The sequence below is a fragment of the Erinaceus europaeus genome, chromosome 16, assembly GCF_950295315.1.
Source record: "Erinaceus europaeus chromosome 16, mEriEur2.1, whole genome shotgun sequence".
Lineage (NCBI taxonomy): Eukaryota > Metazoa > Chordata > Mammalia > Eulipotyphla > Erinaceidae > Erinaceus > Erinaceus europaeus.
In genome coordinates this window covers 13524332-13550688 of record NC_080177.1, presented here as the reverse complement: position 1 = coordinate 13550688, position 26357 = coordinate 13524332, and the positions used below count along the sequence as shown (strand labels likewise).

Genomic DNA, 26357 nt, shown 5'->3' with positions numbered 1-26357 from the left:
AAGGAAAAGGAAAGGAGACTGATGGAATCTTTTTAAAAATGCATTTTATCAGCAGTCCTAGGTGAAAACATTTTAATAAAGCTCATTAACTTTATAGGTGGCACCTAGCTGGGTGGAGTGACTGTCCTAAAAACTGGTGATGCAGGGCTCAGGTGGCGGCACGCCTGATTGAGTGCATACATTATAGTGGGCAAGGACCCTGGTTCAAGCCCCACCTAGAAAGGGGGGAGCTGCACAAGTGGTGAAGCAGTATTGTAGGTCTCTCTCTTTTCTTCTCTACCTCCTCCTTCCCTCTCAATTACTCCCCGTCTCTAACCAAAAAATTAATTAATTACTTAATTAATTAAAAATGGTGATGCATGGCATGGGATGTGACACAGTGGAGAAAGCACTGGACTCTAAAACGTGAGGCCCCAAGTTCAATCCCCAGCATTGCATGTGCCAAAGTGATGCTTTGGTTCTCTCTCTCTCTCTCTCTTCCTCTTTTTCTTTCTCTGACTAATAAACAAATAAAATCTTAACAAACAAATGGTGATGTTCTCTCAAGTGTAGGCTTTCCACCAGGGGCCCAAAGCAGCCACCCAAAGAGAGGAAAGACTAGGTGGGCAGAAAAGATGTTGGGGTGTTTGTGTGGAATGCAGACCAGCCTGGAAGGGCTGTTTCAGCAAGACCCACACCAGTGAGTCAGTCTTCCAACTGCTGTCCACTGGTGTCAGCCCATTCTGGAGCCCAACCCTATAATCTCCATTCTTCCTTTCTTTTGTTTTCTCCAGCATCAGGCCCTTTCTTTGAGCATCTAGCCTGCTCCCAGGTCACTCTTTCAATCACACAAACAAAAAGAGGGAGAGGAGAGATGCATTAGGGCTTTCCTTACCTCCTATGTGGTGCCAGGACTCAAGCATGGGCTGTAGTGATGTCAAGGTGAGTGTCCTACCCAATGAGCTATTTCTTCTGCTTCCTCTCTCTCTCTCTCTCTGTTTTATTTATAAATGAAAAAGATAGGAGAGAAAAAACCAGACACACTCTGGTACATGTGCTGCCAGGGATTGAATTCAGGACCTCCTGCTTGAGAAGCCAATGCTTTAATCACTGTGCCACCTCCCAGACCTCTCTCTCTCTCTTTTATTGCAACCAGGGTTATCACTGGGGATTGGTGCTGGTACTACGAATCCACCACTCCCAGTGGCCAACTTTTCCTTTTTTTTTTCCCCTTTCTAGTTTTTACTAGATAGGAAAGAGAGAAATTGAGAGAGGACTGGGAGATAGAGAGAGGGAGAGAAAGACAGACAACTGCAGACCTGCTTCCCCGCTCATAAATTTGGCCTCCTGCAGGTAAGAGTAGGAGGCTCGAACCTAAGTCTGTGCTTGGTCATATGTGCACTTAGGTGGGTGTGCCACTACCCTGCCCTCTATACCACTACCTCCCATCCAATCTTTTATTAGTAGTATTATTTTAAAAATATTGTAAATTATTATCTTTATTTATTTATTGGACAGAGACAGTCAGAAATTGAGAAGGAAGAAGGAGATAGAAAGACAGAGAGACACCTGTAGCCCTGCTTCACCACTTGTGAAGCTTTCCCCCTGCAAGTGGGGACCGGGGGCTCAAGCCTGGGTCCTTGTGCATTGTGACATGTGCATTCAACCTGTTGCGCCACCACTCAGCCTCCTCCCCCATCTCCATATTAAAAAAAAATGTTAAGAGGACACTTGCAGTAACTAAAGAGATGGGGAATTGATGTCTCACTACCTCCCTGGGAACTTCCCACCCAAACCCATTAGCCAGACCATCACTGACACCCTTACCAGGACATAGAGCAGGATATAGAGGTGGTGGGTCAGCCAAAAGCCCCGGAAGCTGCGCCGGCGGAAGTGGTGGGAGGCAAAGACGTACATGATGGCCAGGACCAGGAGCAGCACAACCCCTGTGAGGCCTGTAAAACAAACAAGGGCTGAAGGTTAGAGGAGGAGGGCCTTGTAATGAAATGGGGGTCTGTCTGGAAGCTCCTAGGGTTCCCTTTCTACTCCATTGCCCCAGGAAGGGATGAGGTAAGCTCACAGTAGCTCCCTCTGTTCCCAACACCAGAGATCATAGCTGAAGTTCACAGCAGCAGACTCATCCCTCACAGACCTTGTTCCCGCTATTGTTTATCAAGCTCCTGTGTCATCACTTGTTTTCTGTCTGTCACTTTCCTGACTCTTGAGTTGACAAGAACAGGAACCAGCCTTGGCTAGTTCACCATCGAATCCTAGCGTCTCACGCAGGGTCTGGAATACAGTGGGTGGCTTTCTTTCTTTCTTGCTTTCTTTCTTTCTTTTTCCAGAGCACTGATCAGCTCTGGCTTATGGTGGTACAGGGGACTGAACCTGGGACTTCAGAGCTTCAGAGTCTCAGATATGAGAGTCTCTTTGCATAACTGTGGCTCTTGTATACAGGTGGTGTGTGCTGCATGAATGAATGCTCGAAGCATCCACTGGGGCCTTCTGGGTTAGGCTCTGGACACAGCAGGCCTTGTCCCCAGGGAGTCCAGGCTGAGTCCTGTCCTTGCAGCACTCCACCTGGCCGCCACAGCACAGAGTCCGAGCACCGGCACCATCAGTGAGTGAGTTATTGAATGCAACACCATAGCCCCCTTGGTTCCAGACCAAAGGGAGTGGGAGACTCTCTCTCTCCCAGAGGATCCCAGGAGTGCAATGCAGGAGGCAGAGCAGGGGTGCAGGGGCCAGAGAATGGTCCCTTAAGTGATCAAGGAGGGAGAGGCAGAAATTAGGATGATTAGTACCCAGCAGTTCGGAACAGCAAAGGTTAAGAAGGGATCTAACCAAAGCCTGTAGAGTCCTTAAAGGAGAGAAGAGCATAAGCACAGTCTTATCCACTAAATCCCAGCGTGGGGGAATTAGCAAGTGCTCTTTGAAGTTCAAAGGAGATCGTTTTTGGATTAAAATCACATAAAAAACCATGCTGTGTTGCACTGAGAGGAGCTAGTGCAGGAAATGTGTTACCCCAAGGAGGGAAGGGGCTGAAATATAAATAGGTTCAAGGAGCATTTGTTTAGAGCTATAGCTAATAGCTCTAAAATGGGTGATTATGGGGCGCAGGGGGTGGGGTTAAGACTATGCTCCTAACAGCCCTTGTTGGGACAGAAGTGGGGCTGGGGGAGCTCTGCCTGGTTTGACAGGAGCCTGGTCCCTCCCCCATGCAGATGGGGTAAAGCATCCTTCAGAGTCACTGTCACAGAAGGTGTGCATGCTAGGGTTGGGGAATCCACTCTCACTCCACAGGGGGAAGAGCTGTTTGGAGAAGGGTGGGTGCCCAGGCTACCTCAGGGAGAGAAGAACTGGGATTCAAGTCTCCTACTGCCCAGCAGGAGCTAACGGGCAGGGACAACTAGTGAACAGACTAGCTGCCCAGAGTGGCAGAGAGAACCCCAAGCCTTCAGTGCCAGGCCCAGAACTTCAAGGAGCAGGGTGGACTCTCACCTGGGACGGTCTGGAAGAACCACCAATAATACTTCTGGGGGAACTCAGACCTGTGAGCAAGGGAAAGCGAAGTGAGATCTTGGGAGGAGAAATGTGGGACTTCTAGAAAACATCCTCCAGGGAAGGAGGCCTCATCTAATCACTGTGTCCCTTCCTGGGGACTTGGGACCAGGGACTCAGGCAAGTCAGTATTCCATAACTGTAAAGTAACATTCTTTTCTGGATTGAGGGGATTTGCTCCTTTCTACCTTCTCTCTCCACCCCCCATTCTCCACAATACACACACCCACACACACTGACCCATCGTCATGGAAGAAACCAGGGAAGAGGCAGGAGAGGACGCTGAGCGGGCTGATGGAGAAGAGGTACACATTCACCACGTGGCCGGCAGTGTGCAAGACTGAAGAGACCAGAGAGGGTGGGGTGAGCATGGGCAGTCCAATGTGAGGGGGTTCAGAGTGGGGAATCCACATTCAGATTTCTAATCAGTTTCTCCTCGCCAGGCTCTCAGACACAGGTCCAACAACTCAGTCACATGAGTCTGAAATTGTACCACTAGCTTAGTGCATTCCTGTGGCTTCTCTCTCGGAATTCTGTTTTGGAACATAGGCTGGGAATGGCCTTAGTATGTGCACTCATGCTGGGGTGTCATGTCAACTTCAGACTGGCGCCGTGGATAAGGCCACCCATATCCTTAGGGGGTCATCTAGCATCAAGCTAACTGCAGTTGGAGAGGAAGGGGTTTTGGAAAAGGACTTGGAGAGAATCCCCTCACCCCCACCCCTCCAGCCCATGCCCTGCCTGTGAGGACAATGGCAGTGGAGGCGATGAGGCGGTGGAAGTCCACGGCGGCGTCGAAGGGCACATAGCGGTTGAGGAAGGTCTCCCGCAGGAAGGTGATGAGGTTGCGGCACATGGTGAGCAGGATGTAGGAGAACATGAAGGAAATGCTGGCCGCCGTGCCCCGCGACAGGATGATGCCCACGCGGGTGGTATCGGTGATGCCCTTGTGATGAGCCGCAAAGGCGTAGTCTGTGGAGGGGTCAAGAGAGTAAGAGGGGCCACTCGGCCTTCCGTCAAGCTGTTCCTAGCTTCCAGGGAAGGCTTCGCCCCCAGGGCTGTCATTCATTAGACACCCCGCCACAGAACAGTCACTTAAGGTGCCCCATATCCCCAAGGCTATCAGTCCTTGCAAGTCCCGCACTGACAGTAGGCCCCGCCTCTAGGGCTGTCAATCACTGTCAGCCACTCACAGTGGGCTTCGCCCCCTGGGCTGTCAGTCATTGAGAGCAATTCACAGTAGGCCCCGCCCCCTGGGTTGTCAGTGATTGCAAGCCACTCACGGTAGGCCCCGCCCCCTGCGCTGTCAGTTATTGCCAGCCACTCAGTAGGCCCCGCCTCCAGGGCTGTCAGTCACCGCCAGCCACTCACGGTAGGCCCCGCCCCCTGCGCTGTCAGTCATTGCCAGCCACTTACAGTAGGCCCTCTCCAGAAAAAGGCCCCCGGCGATGGCATAGAACACGGCCACGCAGCCAATGTGGCGCCGGTAGTTCTCGATAAAGCGCTTGAACTGCTGCACCGTCTGGTGTCGCCGGCTGCGCTGGAACTTCTCTCGGTGCGCCTCGGTGAACAGCAGGGGTTGGAACGAAGTCACCCTAGCAGACAGGGAACCTTGGCCCTCCGTAGGAATCTAATGCTAGTGCAGTCTGGCTCCCTGTTCCCAGGAGTTACTCAAGTCAAATAAGGTTCAGACCCCAAAGACTAGTTCACAGTCCTCAAGCAGGCTGTCAGTGTAGGGGCAGCCTCCCAAGTCAGCTTATCTACTACTCCAGTGCCTATATTCTGACAGATCTCTCCTTGTTCCCAATTCCCATGGGTCTGGAAGAGGCTCTATTCTCATCCTTAACAGGAGGCTCAAGGGACACCTCCTCTGGGAAGCCTTCCCTAATTACCCAGGCAGAGGTGTGCATGGCTCTGAGCTCTGAAGCCTCATTCTGTCACCACTAATATAACATTCATCACTCCACAGGGTATTGTGATTAGTGTAGGAGTCTCATCAGGTTAACGTTCTTGGGCAGCCATGTCACACTGCCTGCAGCCCCTGCGCCTGGCCTCAGGTAATCAAACAGGAAGCTCAAGGTATGGATAGATTGCTTGGGCTTTCGGGGCTGACGTACTTCTTGCCAAACCTCCGTCGAATCTCCTGGGGAGGGTCTGTGTCCGTGGGACACTGTAGTCTCTTAGGGGTCAGTTCTGACTCGGCATTTCTGCGGGAACAGCGGGCACTCACTCTGGGAGAAGGGCTATGACAGGAAACAGAGACAGACAGGGCCTTGGTCACCAGAGCTATTTGGTTTTCTGCTGCCCTTGACCTGCTTCCAGATCCATTCTGTCAAGGCAGGGTGAGTGCTCTCAGCCAGGGGGCAGCAGGCTCCTCACAGAGACACCGGATCTGTTTCCTGGAGATCCCAGCCAGGACCATCACAGAGGACTGTGTCCTTCACACAGGTGACCAGTGAGTGCTAAACCCTAGCAGACTCTCTGCTCTCCCCAGTGCAGCGCTGTCTGTCTCGATCAAGGGATGTCTTTTTCTAACTTGCATGAACCCATGAACTTTTTTTTTTGCATGAACTTTTTTCTAATTTGCATGGGCCGTGACCCAGTCATTTAAAGGAGAGAAAAAGCATCTCCCCAAAGCCCAGCCATCCCTCCAGCATTCCCACATGAGGCTCACCAGATCTTCTCCTGGCTGATGTAGGAGGCTCTCCGACAGAGGTCCTTGATGACTTCAGGCACCTCCACCCCTGCAGCACAGAGGTGGGCTAAGAAGCAGCTCAGGGCCAGAGCCCAGGAGAACCTCAGTCCAATGCACAGCACCTACAGACATGGTCCGCAGATGGTCCCAGACCAGTAGAGGCCCTGCCTTTGGGTACCTGGATCTTAGCCCTTCCCCCACTGGGAGCTAGACCAGCTATTCGTTCAGGAAAAAGTTGGCTGGCAGTCTCCTAATGTGTGTCCACCTTTGGTCCTCAAGTACAAAAGATAGCAGACTTCTGGGGTAGAACTCAGGAATAGTTGGTAACCTACCTGTTAAAACCCTACTAAAAACCCTTGCCATGAAAACCCCACTAAAGACCCTTCAGTTTAAAACCTCCCACTAATTACTGTAGAATCTGGGTGGTGCACGTATGGGATACCACTGTAACTTTCTTTCCACCTTTTGTGTTTGAAAAATTCATAGTAAAATGCTGGAAAGGATACCCTTCCAAGAGGTACCCCACTGTTCCCTATCTGGACTGAACCGTTGAGGTAGGTCCTCACAGGAGGTCTGGAAATTCCTAGGTCTTTTCCATGTGCTATCCCTAGTCCTGAAGCTTGCTCTGATCTATAGCCCAGAGGCCAAAAGTGATTAAGGTAAATTCCATGGAATCAGAGTTTAAAACAAAGTGAAGACGACTGTCCTCTCAACAGTTCGGGAGAGACAAATGTGATATAGACAGCAGCAAATGGTGGCAAGTCAAGGTCAAGGAGAGGAATGTTCTTTGTACTATTCGTGCACCTTCACTGCAGGGTTAAAAGGTTTCAAAATGAAATTTGGAGAAAATAACAATTACAAATAAAGCAAAATAGTACTCAATGTTAACTTTCTATTTAATGTTCAGCTCCCAGTCTGGGGCTGGATGTTCCCGGGACTCTGGCCAGGTCAGCTCCTAGGCACCTGTTCTCGCTCTGCCCTCAGGCCCAGGTGCTGCCACTGGGCTTTCTGGGAAGGTGAAACTGAAGAATAGGCAGAACTAAGCCTCACCAATTTTCTTCTTCCTCTGGGCAGGGAAGCCTGACCAGGGGCTCTCCTGAGTCTAACTTGCCCTCCCCCCATCTAGGCCACTCAACTCCCCCAAGTTCTCATAATACAGGGAGGGGCTGGGTTTGGTCTCAACATGTCCCAGTGAGAATCCTAAGCGGTGAAAACAGCTCAGAGCAGGTCACAGACAGTCCCCCTGCCTACTATCTGCCTCTTCCTCACCCCCTAGGGCCCGCCCTCCTGAGTCAGACACAGGTGGGGCAGGAAGTTGGGGGAGGGACCACAAGAGTGGGTCTCTCAGTGCACTTAGCAAACATTTATTGAGCACTTTGCCTGGGGACATACTGAGAAACAAAAGCAGAGCACAGCACCCATATGACCCACATAGTCAACGACTGCCACCTCTCAAGATTCAAAGGAGGTCTCGAAACTTTACATCAGGCTCAACCTGACTGTTGACTGGCTACGGAAGAAGGGCAAACGCTAGAAGAAGAAGAACAGCACTGCTGGAAGCCTGGCCTAGGTGGGGATGGCTCAGGCAGGGACGAACAAGAACACAGCTTTCCTCTTGGGGCAGCTTGAGTACATTCTTATATATCTATTACTGATATATCTCTTTGATATTTAAATGACATATGAAATATATTAGCATGCTATATAAATATATAATAAATATATGCTATGCATATACATATTAGGTACATTATATTGATATGCATCAAATATTATCTATATTTAAGTGATACATATTTTATGACATCTGTATTCATAAACACATGATATACAATGTACAGCAGCATGTATATATGACATATAATTATATAATATATATGTATGTATGTATGTATATATATACATATATATGATCCTTATTTTCTTCTGACATTAAAGATAATAAAACTACAAGGATGTGAGTCCTTATGGTCCAATAACACCACTTTTAGGCATGGAGCCAAAGGACATGGACTTCAAAGGAATATATACATCCCTATGCACACTGTTGCATTATTCACAATATCCAAAAAGTGGGAGCAACCTACATGCCACCAAAGAACTGTTGGATAAAGAAGTCACAGGATATGTACTTTATGGGATACTACTCTGTAATTTAAAAGTATTATTTCCTTTAGTACTAAATAGATGGACTTGGAGGCAATTATGCTTTGTGATGCAAGTAAGGAGGTTCCCCTTTCCAGACAACTGCTGGATAATGTGGTTCACGTGGAAGAGAGATAACTGAGACACATGAACTCCATGCCCCAAAAAGGTGGGGGGGCAAACTGTCTCTAAGACTTTATGAGAATTAAGGTGATTATTGTTGAGAGAGTGGGAACACACAACTTTTGTGGTGGGTGTGGTGTAGAACCACACCTCTGTAACGTTATAATCTTGTAAGCCATGATCAACTCGCTAATAAAAATAATATAAAAAACAAATAAGGGGCACAGGCAGTGGCAAACCTGGTTAAGCACACACTCACCATGTGCAAGGACCTGGGTTTGAGGCCCCACTCCCACCTGCAGGGGGGAAGCCTCATAAGCAGTCAAGTAAGTACTACAAGTCTCGGTCTCTCCCTCTCTCTCTCTCTCTCTCTCTCTCTGTCTCTCTCTCTCCTGCTCTTTTTTCCCCTCCCTTCTCAATTTCTCTTTCTCTTTTCAATATTTTATTTATTTGAGGCTGGGGGCTTGAACCCAGGGCTTTGTGCATTATAGCATGTGAACTCAATCAGGAGCACCACCACCTGCCCACCTCGCCCTCAATTTCTCTCTGTCCTAGCCACCAGGTGCAATGGATTCATCGTACAGGCACCAAACCCTAGTGATAAACCTGTTGGCATAAAATAGTAATAATGAGTAAAATATGGGGGCCCAGGCTCTATGCCTGTTGGCTAAATTGGCCCTGCCGGCGGCTCCCACCTCTGACACAGAGCTGTGTGAAGCGGAGCTCGCTGTCATGGTCCCGCAGCATGAAGTGGAAGTCCTCCCACGTCAGCTCCTCCTTGTCCTGGAAACCCGACTCTCGGAACATGGACTCCACCACCTCAGCCAGTTGGGCCTTGGACAGACAGTTGTTGGAGATCTCGATGAAGGACCTGGGGGTGGGGAAAGGAGAACCCTGAGACCCGGGGGCTGAGATGTGAGCATACACTTGTATCCGCCAGGAGATCAAAGGCCACATGGAAGGACTTGACAGGTCTACTCCCAAGTCTCCTCCTAGTCAGCCTGTGACTTTTTGTGTGAAGAAGAGAAGGAGCCCCTCTTTCTCCTTCATGCTCCACTTCTTTTATTTTAAAAAAAATATATTTATTTATTTATTTATTCCCTTTTGTTACCCTTGATGTTTCATTCTTGTAGTTATTCTTGTTGTTATTGATGTTGTCATTGTTAGATAGGACAGAGAGCAATGGAGAGTGGAAGTTAATACAGAGAGGAGAAGAGAAAGACAGACACCTGCAGACCTGCTTCACTGCTTGTGAGGCGAACCCCCTGCAGGTGGGGAGCCGGGAGCTCGAACTGGGATCCTTAAGCTGGTCCTTGCGCTTTGTACCACCTGCACTTAACCCGCTATGCTATGGCTTGATCCCATGCTCCACTTCTTTCCCCTGCCAATCGGTGCCCTGACCCACTCTCCTGGCTCTACCAGACAGAGGACCAACCTTAGCATCCTGATGAACTCATCCTTGGAAATGAGACCATTCCCATCAAAGTCGTACATGCGGAACATTAGGCGAGACTTCTCCTCAGGGGAGCCTGGGAGGAGAACGATGCCATGAGGAACATCCCAACTCACCTGCCTGAAGTCCAGGCTGGCCAGGAAGGGAGTCTCATATTAGTATGACCCACTTGCTGGACATAGCAAGGGGTCACTCTGCTGTCTTCCACTTTGAAAATAGTGTTTTTTAGGGGGCCAGGTGATGGTACACCTGGTTAAGTGTACATAGTACTGTGCACAAGGACCCTAGTTCAAGACTCCACTCCCCACCTGCAGGAGGGATGCTTCAAAAGCGGTGAAGTAGGTCTGCACATCTCTCTCCTTCTCTCTCTCCCCCTCCCCTGTCAATTTCTCTCTCTGTCCTATCAAATAGAAAAGGGGGGTAGGAAAACATGACTGCCTGGAGCAGTGGATTCATAGTGCTGGCACTGAACCCCAGCAATAACCTTGGAGGCTATATATATATATATATATATATATATATATATATATTTAAAATTTATGAGAGAGAGTAAAAGAGACTATACTCTGGCATATAATGGTGCCAGTACCTCAGGCAGGCATTTTTTTCTTTCTATTTTATTTGATAGAGCAGAGAAAAATTGAGAGGGGAGAGGGTGATAAAGAGAGAGACAAAAAGATACCTAAAGACTTGCTTCACCTCTTGTGAAGCATCCCACCCTGCAGATAGGGAGTGGGGGCTTGAACCTGGGTCCTAGAGCCTGGTAATGTGTGCACTCAACGTGGTGCACCACTTCCTGGCCCCCAGGCAAGCAAATCTTGTGCTGTAATTTATAGAGCTATCTTCCCAGCCCCATTCTGCTTCCAGACTCCTGCATGGCCAATCCCAGATGTCTTTGTGGATGGAGACTTGGGCCCATTGCTTCCCAATCTCTACACTCAGGCTCAGCCTGAGTCCTTAACCCCTGACACCCAGACAAGGATCCCCTACCTTTCATGAAGACCACCAAGATGTCCAGGAATTCCCGGAAGGACAGGTAGCCATTGCCGTCCTTGTCTGCGAGAGAGAACATGGACTCCACAAACATGTCCTGGGGCTTGAGGCCCAGGGACTCAGCAAACTCGGCTCTGCTCAGTTCACAGGTCAGGGCCTCTCGCACCTTCTGTGAGGAGTCCTGGGGTAGTGTTCCTGCATCGGCCTGGTCAATGTCCAGCACCTGTGTCAGGTAGCAGTGGGAGGGTAGGAGGGCAGAGAAGAGACAAGTCTTCCGTGACCTGAAGATCAGCTAAGGCTTATAGGGGTCACCTTTCAAAGTATCTGCCCAGCACTCCCTTCCCTAAGCACTATCCCATCAGCCTTGTGGGGGGTCTCCTAAGTCACAGGGGATCTACAGAGTCCTGACCCTCTGCATTAGCTGGGGGGGGGGGGGCACAGGTGTGCCCTTGACTCAAGGGAGTTTTTCTTGAGCACAAGAAAACTCTGACATTGTGGTTCATCCTGTTTTTGTGAATGCTGAGAGACACAGGCAAAGAGCACAGAGAAAAACAGAGGCAGCCTGACAGAGGAACGTTGCTAACAGCTTCTCCTGTCCTGATCCCATCAGGTCTAGTCACTGGTCTCCCTTTGGGATTTCTGGGATACCCTTGTAACCTTAGAGGTGACTGCCCTTGATCAAAGCTAACTTGAGCACTGAATCTCAGCCAGAAGAGACTGGCTGAGAAAGAAAGAAAAAAAAAGTCAGGCTTGAGAAAGGGGCCTTCTCATGAGCTAACTCCAGCCCACTCAGGGGCTGCCCAGGCTTCAGAACAGACAGCGGGGGAAGCAGGCAGGCTGCCTTTCCTGCCTGTCAACTACCACCCCCAACCCCCAAGTCCCAGCCTGACAATGGTTTCATGAAATACTTCAAACAAGGTGCTTCAGTGGAAAGAGCCTGAGGCAGGAAACAAGGGACCCAGGCTCCTGTCCCAACTCTGCCACTTGCTTGCTACGTGACCTCAGGTAAGTCTCCTTGGTTGTCTGGCTTCTGTGTTTCCTCACCTGCCCTACTTATCTCATAAGGTTATTGTGAGAACCAAACAGGGAGGTTGTAGGGAGGATGTTTTGAAAGCCCAGAGAGCACTGTGCAGACAGGAATTCAGGCTGGCGGCCCACAGGATGGAGTAGTGCAACCTCACTTCCCAGCACAGGGAGTTCCCATCACCTTGATGCCTCCTGAACTAAGCAGAGGTGCCAGGTCCTACCCCGGGACCCTGGGAATGGATGTCCCCCAACAAACAGGTTGAACATGAGTCAGATACCCAGAACGTAGTAAGTGATCATTAAATGGCAACTCCCCCGTGGATTTTCTCCTCAGCTGAGCATCCTGCCTTCTCTCTGATCAACATTCCTTCTGGGTCTTCGGCTAGGTACCTCTCTTTTGGAGGGCAGCTTAGAGAAAGCAGCACCCTTTCCCCTGCACCTTGCAGGAAGCCAGGAGAAGGGGCTGGAGGCCAGAGCCAGGAGCCTAGTGTGCCTGCATATCCTGCCCCAGCTCCCTCCCTCCTTGACTGCAAAGGCCACAACGTGAAGATGGAGGGAGATGTGACAAGATGGAGGTAGATGTGACACCTGGAGACAAAGGCTGAAGCACATCCCTGAGGGACCTGCCTTTCCTCTGAGGGACTATCAAGCTCAGAAGACCTGGAGGCTAGGGGTTTTTGCATCTCTCTCTCTCTGCTTTTCTCCGTCTCTCTCTCTCTCTGTGAGTGTGTGTGTGTGTGTGTATACCTGCCTACATGGTTTATACTTTCTTCTCTCTTTCTTTTCCTTTTTTTTTTTTTTTTTTTTTTTTTTTAACCAGAGCACTGTTCAGCTCTGGTTTATGGTGGTATGGGGGATTGAACCTGAGACTTTGGAGCCTCAGGAATAAGAGTCTCTTTGCATAACCATTATGCTATCTACTTCACCCCTTTCTTCTCCTTTTCTGTCCTTACTTTCTCCCAATAAATGTTCATCTTCTCCCTGAAACATGACTGGCTCTCTCTGTGATTCTTCCTTGTAGAAGTCAATCTATGACCCCACAGGAAGGAACTGAAAAATGGCCCCAGTTAGCTGCTCCTGTCCCCTCATCACTTCCTACTCTTTTCTTTTGAGCCCCAAAATTTCCAGATTTGAGTCCTTGCCAAATCTTACTGCCACCATGACCTGAAAGCAGCCTGGAGTCTTAGTATACCTCTTCTGAATTCCTGGAACATGTATTTCCTGTGTGGTTTCTGTAGTTGTCATTCTCCACCAGTCACCTTTCTTTCTGTGCATGTCCCATCTCCCCAGGGACGTGGCATGTTCCTTCCAAACTGCCTTGGAAGCTGTCCACGAAGAGAGGGACTCCAGTCCTTGACTATATTTCTCTTCTTATCTCCTTTCCCAACATCCTACCAATAACTCTCAAGTCATCAAGGACTATGTTAACACGCCATGTGGGTCTCTGAAGGCTGCACTCCTGAAGCAGGGGTGGCTATGCCTCATACTGCCTGCCTCACCCTAGGTGTTTGTAGTCTGGGGCAGGCCAAGCTGAGTGAGGACAGAAAGTCAGGGCATCCCTGGGGAGGGGGTGACTGATGCAAGTGACCAAGTGCCTTCCTGGGTTAAGCCTCTTCCTGGGCTTCCCTGGGGGTCTCACAGCTGGGGTGGGTATCTCCTTGTGTTTTAACCACAACTCCTGCAGAGTTGATTATCAGCTGAGAACTCAGGCTTTCCGACTGTGTCTGGAGTCACCCCCTGGGCTCACACAGGTGAGGGTGTCACCCCAGGCAGAAGCACAAGAACAGCCCCCACAGCCACACCTGGGAGAAAAGGTGCCTGAAAAAGGTCTCCAGGAGATGGCTGCGCTGCTCCCGTGTCACCGCTGCCCGCATCAGCTCCTGCTCCCGCATCTCCCACTCCTGGGAGCTTAGGCCGCTTTCCTTCAGGGCTGCCCGGAGGTTTTCCATCAGCACGTGCCGCTCCTCCTCCAGGTTGAAGAGCAGCACCTGTGGAGGCGGGCGACAGTGTTGGGGGTGGAGACGGCCCTTTGTTGAGGCCTCCTGGTGCCAGGCTCTGCGAGGATACTGTCAGGGGAGTGTTGGAGAGTGCCCTGCTAGCTCCTGGACTCTGGGCTTCAGTGGCTTGCTTGGGGCAGAGATAGCATCTGTACATGTGCACAAAGCCAGTCTCCTTTCTCTACTTCACACTGGAGGAGGAAGGGGAGGGACTGGGAGATGGGGGGGGTCAGTGAGGTAAAGGGAGACTGAGGTAAAGATCTGCCACTGACTGAGCTCCTGCCTGTGTGCACCCCCCACCCCCACACCGCAAACTGCTGACAGTTCACTAAAGCGACAACTAGGGCACAGGGAAAACTGCCCATTTTCTTCCCTGAATTCCAAGTGAGCATCTGCCAGGGAGATTTATATATATATATATATATATATATATATATATATATATATATATATATATATATATACACACATATATAAAGGGTGGGGCACAGGGTGGAGGAGGGTTCTGCAAAAAAGACACTCATGCCTGAGGCTCCAAATTTCCAGGTTCAGTCCCCAGCACCACCATAAGTCAGAGCTGAACAGTGTTCTAGTCTTTCTCTCCTCTCTCTCTCTCTCTCTCTCACTAAAATTATATATATATATATATATATATATATATATATATATATATATATATATATATATGAGGTCAGGAAGTGGTGCCCTGGGCTGAGCACACACATTACAGTCCCCCCACATACCTGCAGTGGGGACACTTCACAAGTGGTAAAGTGGGTCTGCCTATCTTTCTTCCTTTTTCTCTCCCATTCCCCTCAATTTATCTCTGTCCTATCAAAATGAAATAGAAAAAGAAAAGAAAAGAAAAGAGAAAGAAAAAGGGGGTTGGGTGGTGGTGCAGTGGGTTAAGCGCACATGGCACGAAGCGCAAAGACTAGTGAAAGGATCTGGGTTCAAGCCCCCGGCTCCCCACCTGCAGGGGGGTCGCTTCACAATCGGTGAAGCAGGTCTGCAGGTGTCTATCTTTCTCTCCCCCTCTCTGTCTTCCCCTCCTCTCTCCATTTCTCGGTCCTATCCAACAACAGCAATGTCAACAATAATCATAACAACAACACTGATAAACAAGGGCAACAAAAGGGAAAAAAATAGCCTCCAGGAGCAGTAGATTTGTAGTGCAGGCACTGAGCCCCAGCAATGACCCTGGACGCAAAACACAAAAACAACAAGGAGGACAGGGTACAGGGCCAGGGAAAAGGAGCAGTAATAGAGCTCTTGTCTTGCATATGTGACTTTTGGTCTGATCCCTGGCATCACATGACAGCAACAAAGACAAAATGAGGGAGTCGGGCTGTAGCGCAGCGGGTTAAGCGCAGGTGGCGCAAAGCACAAGGACCAGCATAAGGATCCCAGTTCGAACCCCGGCTCCCCACCTGTAGGGAGTCGCTTCACAGGCGGTGAAGCAGGTCTGCAGGTGTCTGTCTTTCTCTCCCCCTCTCTGTCTTCCCCTCCTCTCTCCATTTCTCTCTGTCCTATCCAACGACAACAACAACAATAATAACTACAACAATAAAACAACAAGGGCAACAAAAGGGAATACATAAATAAAATAAATATTAAAAAAAAAAAGACACAATGAATGGAGCTCTTGGGCAGGACAGAAATCTCACCAGGTAGGTGAAATATCTCTGCCAGACACACAGCGCAGGTTCAAGTCCTGGCCCTGGGGGGAGCTCAGGTGCTGTCTCTCCCTATCTCTTCTCTTCTCTTCTTTTCTTTTTTTAAATTTTATTTATTTATTCCCGTTTGTTGCCCTTGTTGTTTTATTGTTGTAGTTATTATTGTTGTTGTTGGATAGGACAGAGAGAAATGGAGAGAGGAGGGGAAGACAGAGAGGAGGAGAGAAAGATAGACACCTGCAGACCTGCTTCACCGCCTGTGAAGCGACTCCCTGCAGGTGGGGAGCCGGGGTTCGAACCGGGATCCTTATGCCGGTCCTTGTGCTTTGCACCACCTGCGCTTAACCCGCTGCGCTACAGCCCGACTCCCCTCTTCTTTTCTTTTCCTTCTTTCTCCCTGCATACCTATATCTACCTATCTATCTTACTCTTATAAAAGATAAAATAAAAAAATTGAACCAAAGAGTATGGCTTAGTGATAAAGCACATGCATGTGACCCCAAGTTCCACTTCTAACATGGCACAAAAAAATTTCTGAAAGAGAGAGAGAGAGTGGGGGAGACAGCATAATGGTTATGCAAAAAGATTCTCATGCCTGAGACTTGAAGGTCTCATGTTCAATCTCCCACATCACCATCAGCCAGAGCTGAGCACTGCTCTGGTTTTTATTCTCTCTCTCATTAAAACAAAACAATTTATATGTATATGAAAGTATAGAAATGATAATCAACCCATATCTGCGACCATGGGAGAACTACTGCAGTTTCCCATGGAAGGAATGATGACAAAGAACTCAGGTGGTGCGAACCATGCAGAATTATACCCCAGTTGTCTCATAATTTTATAAATCCATATTAAATCACTAATAAATTTTTTTTTTAAAAGTTAGGAGGTAGACTGTGTCTACAAGAAGGAGGAGGAAGAAGGAAAAGGAGGAGGAGAAAGCTGAGCAGGATAAAAATCTCATCATCTGGTTCTACAACCAGGGCCCAGAAGTCAGAAACCCAACCTGGCTGCTTCCCTGGCTGTGACTGTGGACCAAGCAAGAGCCGTCGGTCATTTGCTACGTACCAGGTCATACTCCTTGGGGATCTTGAGCAGCAGGGCCCGGCGTCCGAGGTTGCTGGATAGGATGAGGTTGACCTGCTGAGGGGGCCGCAGCTGGATGGTGCGGAGCACAGAGAACCTGCCGTCCACCACACGGATCTGCCCGGGCTGCAGGTGCACAAGCACCGGCCTGCAGGGCTCCTTGCGGCCCTGCCACTCTACAGCTACGGGGAGACAAGGCTGGGTCAGCAGGGCCCCTCGGGGAAGACAAGGGGGCAGCTCAGAGCTGCAGTTGGATCAAGGTCGGCAGGTGTCTGTCTTTCTCTCCTTCTCTCTGTCTTCCCCTCCTCTCTCGATTTCTCTTTGTCCTATCCAACAGCAATGACAGTTAATAACAACAACCGTAATAAAACAACAAGGGCAACAAAAGGGGAAAAAAAGCCTCCAGGAGCAGTGGATTTGTAGTGCAGGTACCAAGCCCCAGTGATAACCCTGGAGGCAAAAAAAAAAAAAAGAATTTAAAAATGTGTGTGTGGGGGTGGGGGTGCACCCAGTTGAGAAGACATATTATTATGTGCAAGAACCCAGGTTCAAGCCCCTGTTCCCTACCTGCAAGAGGGTGTAAACTTCAGAAGTGAAGCAGGTCTCTAGGTGTCTCTCTTTCTCCCTCCTGCTTTCTATCTCCCTTTCACATCTTAATTTATCCCTGCTCTATCTTTAAAAAATAATTTAAAATTGTGCTGTTGGAGTGAGGGCTCACAGAACTTTGGTGCAGTGTAGATACAGTGCATTATTATACTCTTATAATCTTGAAACCTCATGATTAAACTAGTAATCAAACGACTGTAAAGGCTATACAAGCAGAACATCACTTACAAACCAGGGTCAGGGTGGGTGGTGATGTGTGTGCTGACACTTATAAGACATTGTACACAGGGGCTGGCAGGCAGAAGGCTCATTCAGCAGAGAAGCCCACAGTACCTGCACTGCACAAGGACTGGGGTTTGAGGCCCAGGCCACCACAGGACTGCCTGCTTGAGGGAAGCTTTGCAAATGGCGGAACAGTGCTGCACCATCTCCCTTTCTCTCTTTCTTCTCCCCACCCCTTGCCACCTCCTCCCCCGCCTCTTTCACCACCTGATCACAAAGGAAAACAAAAGGGGGGGAGCACTGGGAGCGGTGGAATCATGCAGGCATTGAGTCCCAGCGATAACCCTGATGGGGAGGAGAAAGAAAGAAAAGAAAAGAAACACTACACATTTGACAGCAGGCTTTTTTTTTTTTTTTTTTTTGCCTCCAGGGTTATTGCTGGGGCTTGGTGCCTGCACCACGAATCCACTGCTCCCGGAGACTATTTTTTCCCTTTTTGTTGTCCTTCTTGTTTAAGATTGTTGTGGTTATTATTATTGTTATTGATGTCATTGTTGTTGGATAGGACAGAGAGAAATGGAGAGGGAAGGGGAAGACAGAGAGGAGGAGAGAAAGATAGACACCTGCAGACCTGCTTCACCGCCTGTGAAGTAACCACCCTGCAGGTAGGGTGCCGGGGGCTTGAACCAAGATCCTTATGCCGGTCCTTGTGCTTTGCGCCATGTGCACTTAATTCATTGCGTTACCACCTGACCCCCTTGACAGCAGTTTTATGCTGACACCTATCTTGGGGCTATTAGAAACTGTTGTTACCTATGTGACAACATTATTATTATTATTTTTGCCTCCAGGATTATGGTGGGGGCTTGGTGCCTGCACTATGAATTCATTGCTCCTGGAGGGCATTTTTCCTTTTTTTTTTTTTTTTTTTAAATTGGATAGGACAGAGAGAAAATGAGAGAGGAAGGAAAGATAGAGAGGGGGAGAGAAGGACCTACTTCACTTCTTGTGAAGTGATCCCCTTTGCAGGTGGGGAGCCGGGGGTTTGAACCGGGATCCTTGCGCCAGTCCTTGTCCTTCTTACTGTGTGCACTTAGCCCGTTGCACTACCACCTGCCCCCATGTGACAACAGTCTTCAATCATTTATCCAATAAAGTGATTTTAAAAACTGGCCCAGGGAAGCAGCTCAGTGTTAATATGCAAGCATAAGAACCTGGATAATTTTTTTTTGCATTGCATAAAAGTAATTTTGCCTTAGACCTAATAGCCGATAATGATGGGACTGAGATTTCAGTCCTCAGTCCATCTTACTCTAGACCAAGGATGGGGAACATCTAGCCCATGGGTCATATACAGCTCAAGAAATCATTTAGTCTGGTCCTGCCAAGACAACTGTAGGAAAGACTAGAAATTCAATAAATCTAGAATCCTTTTCATAGTAACAGTAAGTGCTATTTTTTTTTCTACCAGAGCTCAGCTCTGGCTAACGGTGATGCATGGGACTGAATCTGGGACCTCAGAGCCTCAGGCCTGAGAGTTCTTTTGTAAAACCATTGTGTTATCTCCTCCACCCTAACTGCTAATTTTTAAGTTGGTAATTTTGATTTGATTTATTTCATTTGATAGAACAGAGAGTGGCTGAGAGGGAGGGGGGAGGTAGAGAGGGAGTGAGAGACAGAGAGACACTCGCAACACTGCTTCACCACTTGTGAATCTTTCCCCCTGAAGGTGGGGAATAGATCAATAATATTTATTTATTTATTTATGAGAAAGATAGGAGGAGAGAGATAAAGAACCAGATATCACTCTGGTACATGTGCTGCTGGGGATTGAACTCAGGACCTCATGCTTGAGAATCCAATACTTTATACATTGCACCACCTCCCGGACCACTAAATTTATAATTTTGTATTGCCTTTGAATAATGTTATAAATTTCCAAGTGGCCCTTAGCAGAAAAAAGGTTCGTCACTCCTGTTCTAAACCTTCCTTAATTCCTTCTCTATTTAGACCAGGTGGAGTGCACTCAGTTGAGTACACCATATTCCTATATGTAAGGACTGGGGTTCAAGCCCCAGGTTCCCACCTAAAGGGAGGAAGTTTCATAAGCAGTGAAGCAGTGCTGCAGGTGTCTTTCTTTCTCTCTTCCCCTTCCATTTCAGATAGTCTCTATCCAATAAATAAATAAATAAATAAATATAATATTTAAAGACAAGAGAGTCAATTCATCTTACAAAAAATCCATCTCTGTTGCCTAAAATTGTTAAGTGAGAGGTGACAGCAACAATGCTCAGGGATCCAAGGATCACAGTAACCAGGAGAGTGTAGGCAGGGTCCTCTGATTGCTCCCTGTGAGTCTCTCTCATTCCCTTAATTTGAGGCCATTTGAGGGAGCTGTGGTGGTCGGAGGACTTGAGCTCCGATTTCTCTGAAATGCCTTTATGGCTCTTCCCATGTGGCCTGGACTTGCTACAGCCCTAGACAAGGGAGAACTTCTCCCTGAGGTGCTGAGGTGGGTGGGGGCTTCAGCCCTAAGACACATCTGCCTGAGTCCCCACCCTAGCAGGTGCCAGGCCTACCTTCCACACCATCCACAAGCTTCTCAGACATGATGCTCTGGCGGTCCTGGCCTTGGAGCTTCTTGAAATTCCTCCTGCGGAGCCGGGCGACAATCCAGGCGCTGAGCAGGCTCACTGAGAAAGCAGAGAGGATGCTCAGAGGAAGCTGGGTGTCCCCCACTTCCTGGATCTGTATGCTACAGTTTTCCACTCACCCGGAGTTTGGGGGTTATCAATGATCTAAGCTGCCTGACCAGCCTCTCCAGCTTCCTCCACTGAGGTCCCTTTTCAGTCAGAGACTAAGTTCACAGTCCTTGTGCCAAGATTGCCCTGTGCCCTGACAGTTGAGCCAAAGACTAAGTCCCAAGCCTTTGCCTCAGCAACTCCATCTAGGAGTCTCTGATTGCCCCAATGCCCAGACTCCTGCAAAATAACTGTGGACTTGATTCTTAGAGGTTCCTGGCCAATCTGAGTCCTGGAAGGGGATCCCTAGAGGGTGGGGAGGCAAGTCTCCCTGGAGCTGACTTACTTATCTGTAGTTCAGATACTTCTCAGTATAGTTTCTTCATATGACCAGAGGACCAGTAGGTTTGTTGCTGTAGATAGCACTACTCCAGTCCCACCCACCCATCCATACCAGCCCCACCCTCTCCATCCCTTTTACCCAAGGGGAAGCAGCAGAGGGTCCCAATGGTGATCCCAAAGCCAAATCCACTGCCCTTAAAATAGTCCCGAATGACAAGTGGTGCACAGGCTGGCAGGCCCTCGGTACTGAGCTGGTTTGGCTGTGGGCAGGGGTCTCCTGGGGAAACAGAAAGTGTTAAAATCCTAGTGGGAAGGGGTCTGGGAGGTGGCTCTAGAAGTAGACTGCCTGAGACACTGAGTTTGGATCCCCAAAGTGGTAGTGTTCACTCTCTGTCATGAATTAAAACAAACAAACAAAAAATGGATTGGAGAGGTAGCATAATGTTTATACAAAAAGACTTTTTTGGGGGGTGGGGGTAGATGGTTCTGCAATGGTTATGCAAAGGGACTCTTGTGCCTGAGACTCTGAAGTCCCAAGTTCAGTCTCCGGCACTACCAAAAAACAGAGCTGACTAGAGCTCTGGTAATAAAAACAAACAAACAAACAAACAAACAACAGGTACAAAAAGACTTTTATGTCTGAGGTACCAAAAATCCCAGGTTCAGTCCCCAGCAAAACCAGAAGTCAAAGTTGAGTAGTGCTTTAGTTAAGGAAGGAAGGAAGGAAGGAAGGAAGGAAGGAAGGAAGGAAGGAAGGAATGGAGGGAGGGAGGAAAAAAGGAAGGTAGGAAAAGAGAGAAGGTGAACTAAGTGGAGTGCACATGTTACAGTGTGCAAGGATTCTGACTCAAGCCTCTGGTCCCCACCTGCAGGAGGAATGCTTCACAAGTGTTGAAACAGTACTGCAGATGTCTCTCTTTTCTCTTTCTCTCTATCTCCCCATTCTCTCTTGATTTCTGTTTCTACAAAATTAATCAAAATCATTACTTGATTTTCTTTCTTTCTTTCTTTCTTTTTTTTTTTTTTTAAGTAATGGTTCTGGGAAGATAGTACAGCTGTTCATGCCCGAGACTCTGAAATCCCAGGTTCAATCCTCAGCACCACTATAAGTCAGAGCTGAGCAGTGTTCTGGTTTAAAATATACATATATATGTGTATAGAGAGAGAGAAAAGAAAGGGAGGAAGGAAGATGCATCTTCTGCCAGTGTGACAGCACACTAGTCTTGCATGCCTGTGGTCTTAGAGGCCCCAAGTTCTATCTCTGGCACCACCATATACCAGAGCTAAGCAGTTCTCTGGCCTCTATCGCTGACTCTTTCTCTCGAAAAAAAATCTTATTAAAAACAAATACAGAGGCCGAGTGATGGCATACCTGGTTGAATACGTGGTCGTATTCAATGCGTAAGGACTCAGGTTCAAGACCCCAGTCCCTACCTGCAAGAGGTGAGGCTTCATGAATAGTGAAGCAGTGCTACAGGTGTTTCTCTTTCCCTCTCCCTCAATTTCTCTCAGTTTCTATCCAAAATAAATGATAGGTAAAATATTAAAAAATGATAAGTATATACATAAGGCCCAGGAGGTGGTACAGTGGTAGAACCCTGTATCTAGAAGTATGAGGCTTGGGTGGGGGTAGATAATAGCATAATGGTTATGCAGAGACTCTCATGTCTGAGGCTCCAAAGTCCCAGGTTCAGTCCCCCGCACCACAATAAGCCAGAGCTGTGCAGTGCTCTGGCGTTTCTCTCTGTGTCTTTCTCTCTCTGTATCTCTCTCAAAAATAAAATAAATCAAATACTTAAAAAAGTGTATGTGGCTCCACGTTCAGATCCTCAGCACAGCATATACCAGAGTATTGCTCTGCACTCCTCGCCTGGCTCTTTTTTCTCTGACTCATGATATAAATAAAGCAAATTTCTAAATAAATAAATAAAATGTAGCTGAGGAAATAGCTCCTCTGGCAGAGCATGGGACTTGCATGCCTGAGTTTCCTGTTTGACTCCCAGTACCTGAGTAATGAATGCTCTGGCTTCTTTTGCATGTGGATTTTTATTTAAAAATTTTTTATTAGTAACTTAATATTGATTTACATCATTAAAAAAACTAAAATATAACAAATTTACTCCAAAACAACAAAAAGTCATTTCTGACATTCATCTAATATTTAAATTCCTTAAAAAATAGTCTGAACAGGGGGCCAGGTGGTGGTGGACCTTGCTGAACACACATGTTACAAAGCACAAAGACCCAGGTTTGATCCCCCCATTCACACCTGCAGGGGGGAAACTTCACGAGTGTTGAAGCAGGACTTCAGGCGTCTCTCAGTCTCTCTCTCTCTATCTCCCCCTTCTCTCTCAATTTCTGGCTGTCTCTATCCAATAAATAAATAAAGATGATACAAATATATATATATATATGTATATATATATATATATATATATATATATATATATAATCCCTTCAAGTTCCATCTAAGATGATGTGAAGGAGATGACTGCATACTAAAAAAGATAGTCTGAACAGATCTCTCTCTCTCTCTCTCTCTCTTTTTTTTTTTTTTGCCTCCAGGCTGTCATTGGGATTTGGTGCTGGCAGTATGAATACACTGCTCCTGGTGACCTTTTTTTTTGGATAGGGCAGAAAGAAATTGAGAGAGGAAGGGAGGATAGAGAGGGAGACAGAAAGACAGACGCCTGTAGACCTGTTTTACCATTCATGAAGCGCCCCCATTGCAGGTAGGGAGTGAGGGCTAGAACTTGGGTCCTTTCACAAATCCTTGCACATAATAATATGTGCACCACAGCCCGGCCCCAACAGATATCTTCTTTAAGATTAATTTCAGAGGGGCCAGGCAATGACACATCTGGTTGAGCAAACATCTTTCAATGCGAAAGGTCCTGAATTCAAGCCCTTGGTCCCCACCTGCAGGGGGAAAGCTTCCCATTGGTGAAGGAGTGCTGCAGGTATCTCTCTTTCTCTCCCATTTTCTATCTTCCCCATCTCTCTCAACTTCCCTCTATCTTTATCCAATAAATAGAAAAGTAATTTTGAAAAGGTTAATTTTAGAAAACACATTTATAAATATAACTTAGAATCTACAGACCCCTGATAGCTTTTAACAGTCGGAATTTGCTAAGATGGGAAGAAGTCATTTATTCTTTTAGGGTCTAGGCTGGGATATCTAGCTTTATTTTACTTTTCATTTGGTGAGTCTTACTTTTTTTTTTAAACTATTATTGGATTTAATTAATTAATTAATTTATTACCAGAGCACTGATCAGCGCTGGCTTAGGGTGGTGCAGGGGAACGAACCTGGAATTTTGGAGCCTCTGGCATGAGAGTTTCTTTGCATAAACATTATGCTATCTACCCCCCACCCATGAATCTTACTTTTTAAAAATATTTATCTGTGGTCCAGGAGGCGGTGCAGTGGTTAAAGCACTAGGTCCTCAAGCATGAGGTCCTGAGTTCAATCCCCGGCAGCACATGTACCAGAGTGATGTCTGGTTCTTTCTCTCTCTCTTATCCTTCTCATTAATAAATTAAAAAATCTTTAAAAATATTTATCTATTATTGGATATATAGAGAGAAGTTGAGAGGGAAGGGGGAGATAGAAAGGGGATGAGACAGATACCTATAGCCATGCTTCACCACTCATGAAATTTTCCCCCTGCAGGTGGGGGACAGGGGCTTGAATCTGGGTCCTTGCTCACTATAATGTGTGTGCTTAACCAGGTGTGCCATCACCTGGCCCCTATTTGGTGAGTCTTATATCTCAATTTGAAGATCTAAAGGTGACTTTATGAAATATTCTATCTTATATAAAATAAATCTTTAAAAAAATTAAGGAGCTAGGAATTGGGCGGTAGCACAGTGGGTTAAGCACAGGTGGCACGAAGTGCAAGGACCAGTATAAGGATCCCGGTTCGAGCCCCCAGCTCCCCCACCTGCAGGGGGGTCGCCTCACAAGCAGTGAAGCAGGTCTGCAGGTGTCAATCTTTCTCTCTCCCCTCTGTCTTCCCCTTCTCTCTCCATTTCTCTCTGTCCTATTCAACAAAGACGATATCAATAACAACAATAATAACTAAAATGATAAGACAATAAGGGCAACAAAGGGAATAAATAAATAAATAAATATTAAAAAATTAAGGAGCTAACAGGTGGTTCACCCGGTAGAGTCCACGTTATCGTACATAAGGACCCTGCTTCAAGCTCCAGGCCACCACAGGGGAGGGAGTGAAGGTGGTGGGGAGAGACAGCCTTAGGAACAGTGATGTCTATTATCTCTGTGTCTTTTTCCTCTCTTTCTCTGTCTTTCATTTTCTTTTAAAAATTATTTATTTATAATGAGAACGACAGGAGAGAGAGAAAGAGTCAGACATCACTCTGGTACATATGCAGCTGGGGATTGAAATCAGGACCTCATGCTCTCATGCTTGAAAGTTCAACATTTTATCCACTGCACCACGTCCCAGACTACTTTCCCATTATCTCTCTTTCTCTTTTTTATCTTTATTTATTGGATAGAGACAGCCAAAATCAAAAGGGTAGGGGGAGATAGGGAGAGAGAAAGAGAGACATACCTGTAGCACTACTTCACCACTCACAAAGCTTTCCTCTGGGTCCTTGTGCATTGTACTATGTACGCTTAACCTGGTGCACCACTGCCTGGCCTTTTCTCTCTCTCTCTCTCTCTTTCTATGAAATTTAATTTTCAACAAGGTGATACACAGTAAAACAGACCCAGAAACAAGCCATGGAAATATGAGACAACTTTATTTTATTAATACCTTATTTTTATTTATTTATTTGCCTTTAGCGTTATTGCTGGGGCTCGGTGCCTGCACTATGAACCCACTGCTCCTGGAGACTATTTTTTTCCTTTTGTTACCCTTGTTGTTTATCATTGTTATTATTGTTGTTGTTATTGCTATCATTGTTGTTGGATAGGACAGAGAGAAATGGAGAGAGGAGGGGAAGACAGAGAGGGGGAGAGAAATACAGACACCTGCAGACCTGCTTTACCTCCTGTGAAGCTACCTCCCTGCAGGTGGGGAGCTGAAGGCTCGAACTGGGGTCCTTAGGCCAATCCTTGTGCTTTGTGCCATGTGCACTAACCCACTGCGCTACCACCCAGCCTCCCCCCACCCCCACCCCATTTCTTTTTAATAAAAGAGAAAAGAGAGACACCAGAGCACAGCTCAGCTCTGGTTTATGGTGGTGTTGGGAATTAAACATGGGACCTTAGAGCCTTAGGCATGAAAGGCTTCTGCATAACCATTATGCTGTCTCCTCAGCCCTGTCTTTCTCAATCTAAAGAACCGTCTGCTGGGAGTGGCAGGGTCATGCAGGCACTGAGCCCCAATAATAGTCCTGGTGTCAAAAATAAATAAGTAAGTAAATATAATTCAACTTCTGTCTCTCTCTCACTGCTTTAGGATTAGGACAGCCTGGCCCCTGCTAAAGCCTCAGCCTCCTTACCAGGTCCTGCTGAGTCTCAGTCCCACCTCAGTAGGGTCCCATCCCTTCCGGTCCCTGCTGGCCACTCACCAGCATGCCAGAAGAAGGCGTTGGGCTGCAGTGTGCTGGGTTTCATGTTGGCGACGGCCACTAGGATATCCCTGAGGGATGTATTTCTGATTTCTGCAATCTCTTCCTCAGAGAACAGTCTGAATGTGGGAGATATGGGGAGCTGTTGTTGGGAGGACATAG

At 47.5% G+C, this 26357-nt stretch overlaps 1 protein-coding gene across 4 annotated transcripts in view; it reads right to left on the bottom strand.

The window, feature by feature from the left end:
- The window catches only part of DUOX1 (dual oxidase 1), a 48179-nt gene that overhangs the window by 9647 nt on the left and 12175 nt on the right, over positions 1-26357 (bottom strand). For 3 of the 4 annotated variants that reach the window (XM_060174561.1, XM_060174563.1, XM_060174564.1), the window contains exons 14-28: positions 26196-26314; positions 20788-20925; positions 20145-20258; positions 16720-16919; positions 13778-13963; positions 10947-11172; positions 9939-10032; positions 9199-9374; positions 6215-6284; positions 5658-5783; positions 4957-5135; positions 4282-4512; positions 3781-3880; positions 3481-3530; positions 1807-1934 (exon numbers count right to left, since the gene is read on the bottom strand). In XM_060174561.1, coding sequence (XP_060030544.1) covers positions 1807-1934; positions 3481-3530; positions 3781-3880; positions 4282-4512; positions 4957-5135; positions 5658-5783; positions 6215-6284; positions 9199-9374; positions 9939-10032; positions 10947-11172; positions 13778-13963; positions 16720-16919; positions 20145-20258; positions 20788-20925; positions 26196-26314 — 2137 coding nt within the window. The remainder of the gene's footprint in view (positions 1-1806; positions 1935-3480; positions 3531-3780; positions 3881-4281; positions 4513-4956; positions 5136-5657; positions 5784-6214; positions 6285-9198; positions 9375-9938; positions 10033-10946; positions 11173-13777; positions 13964-16719; positions 16920-20144; positions 20259-20787; positions 20926-26195; positions 26315-26357) is intronic. The other variant, XM_060174562.1, reaches the window with a different exon arrangement.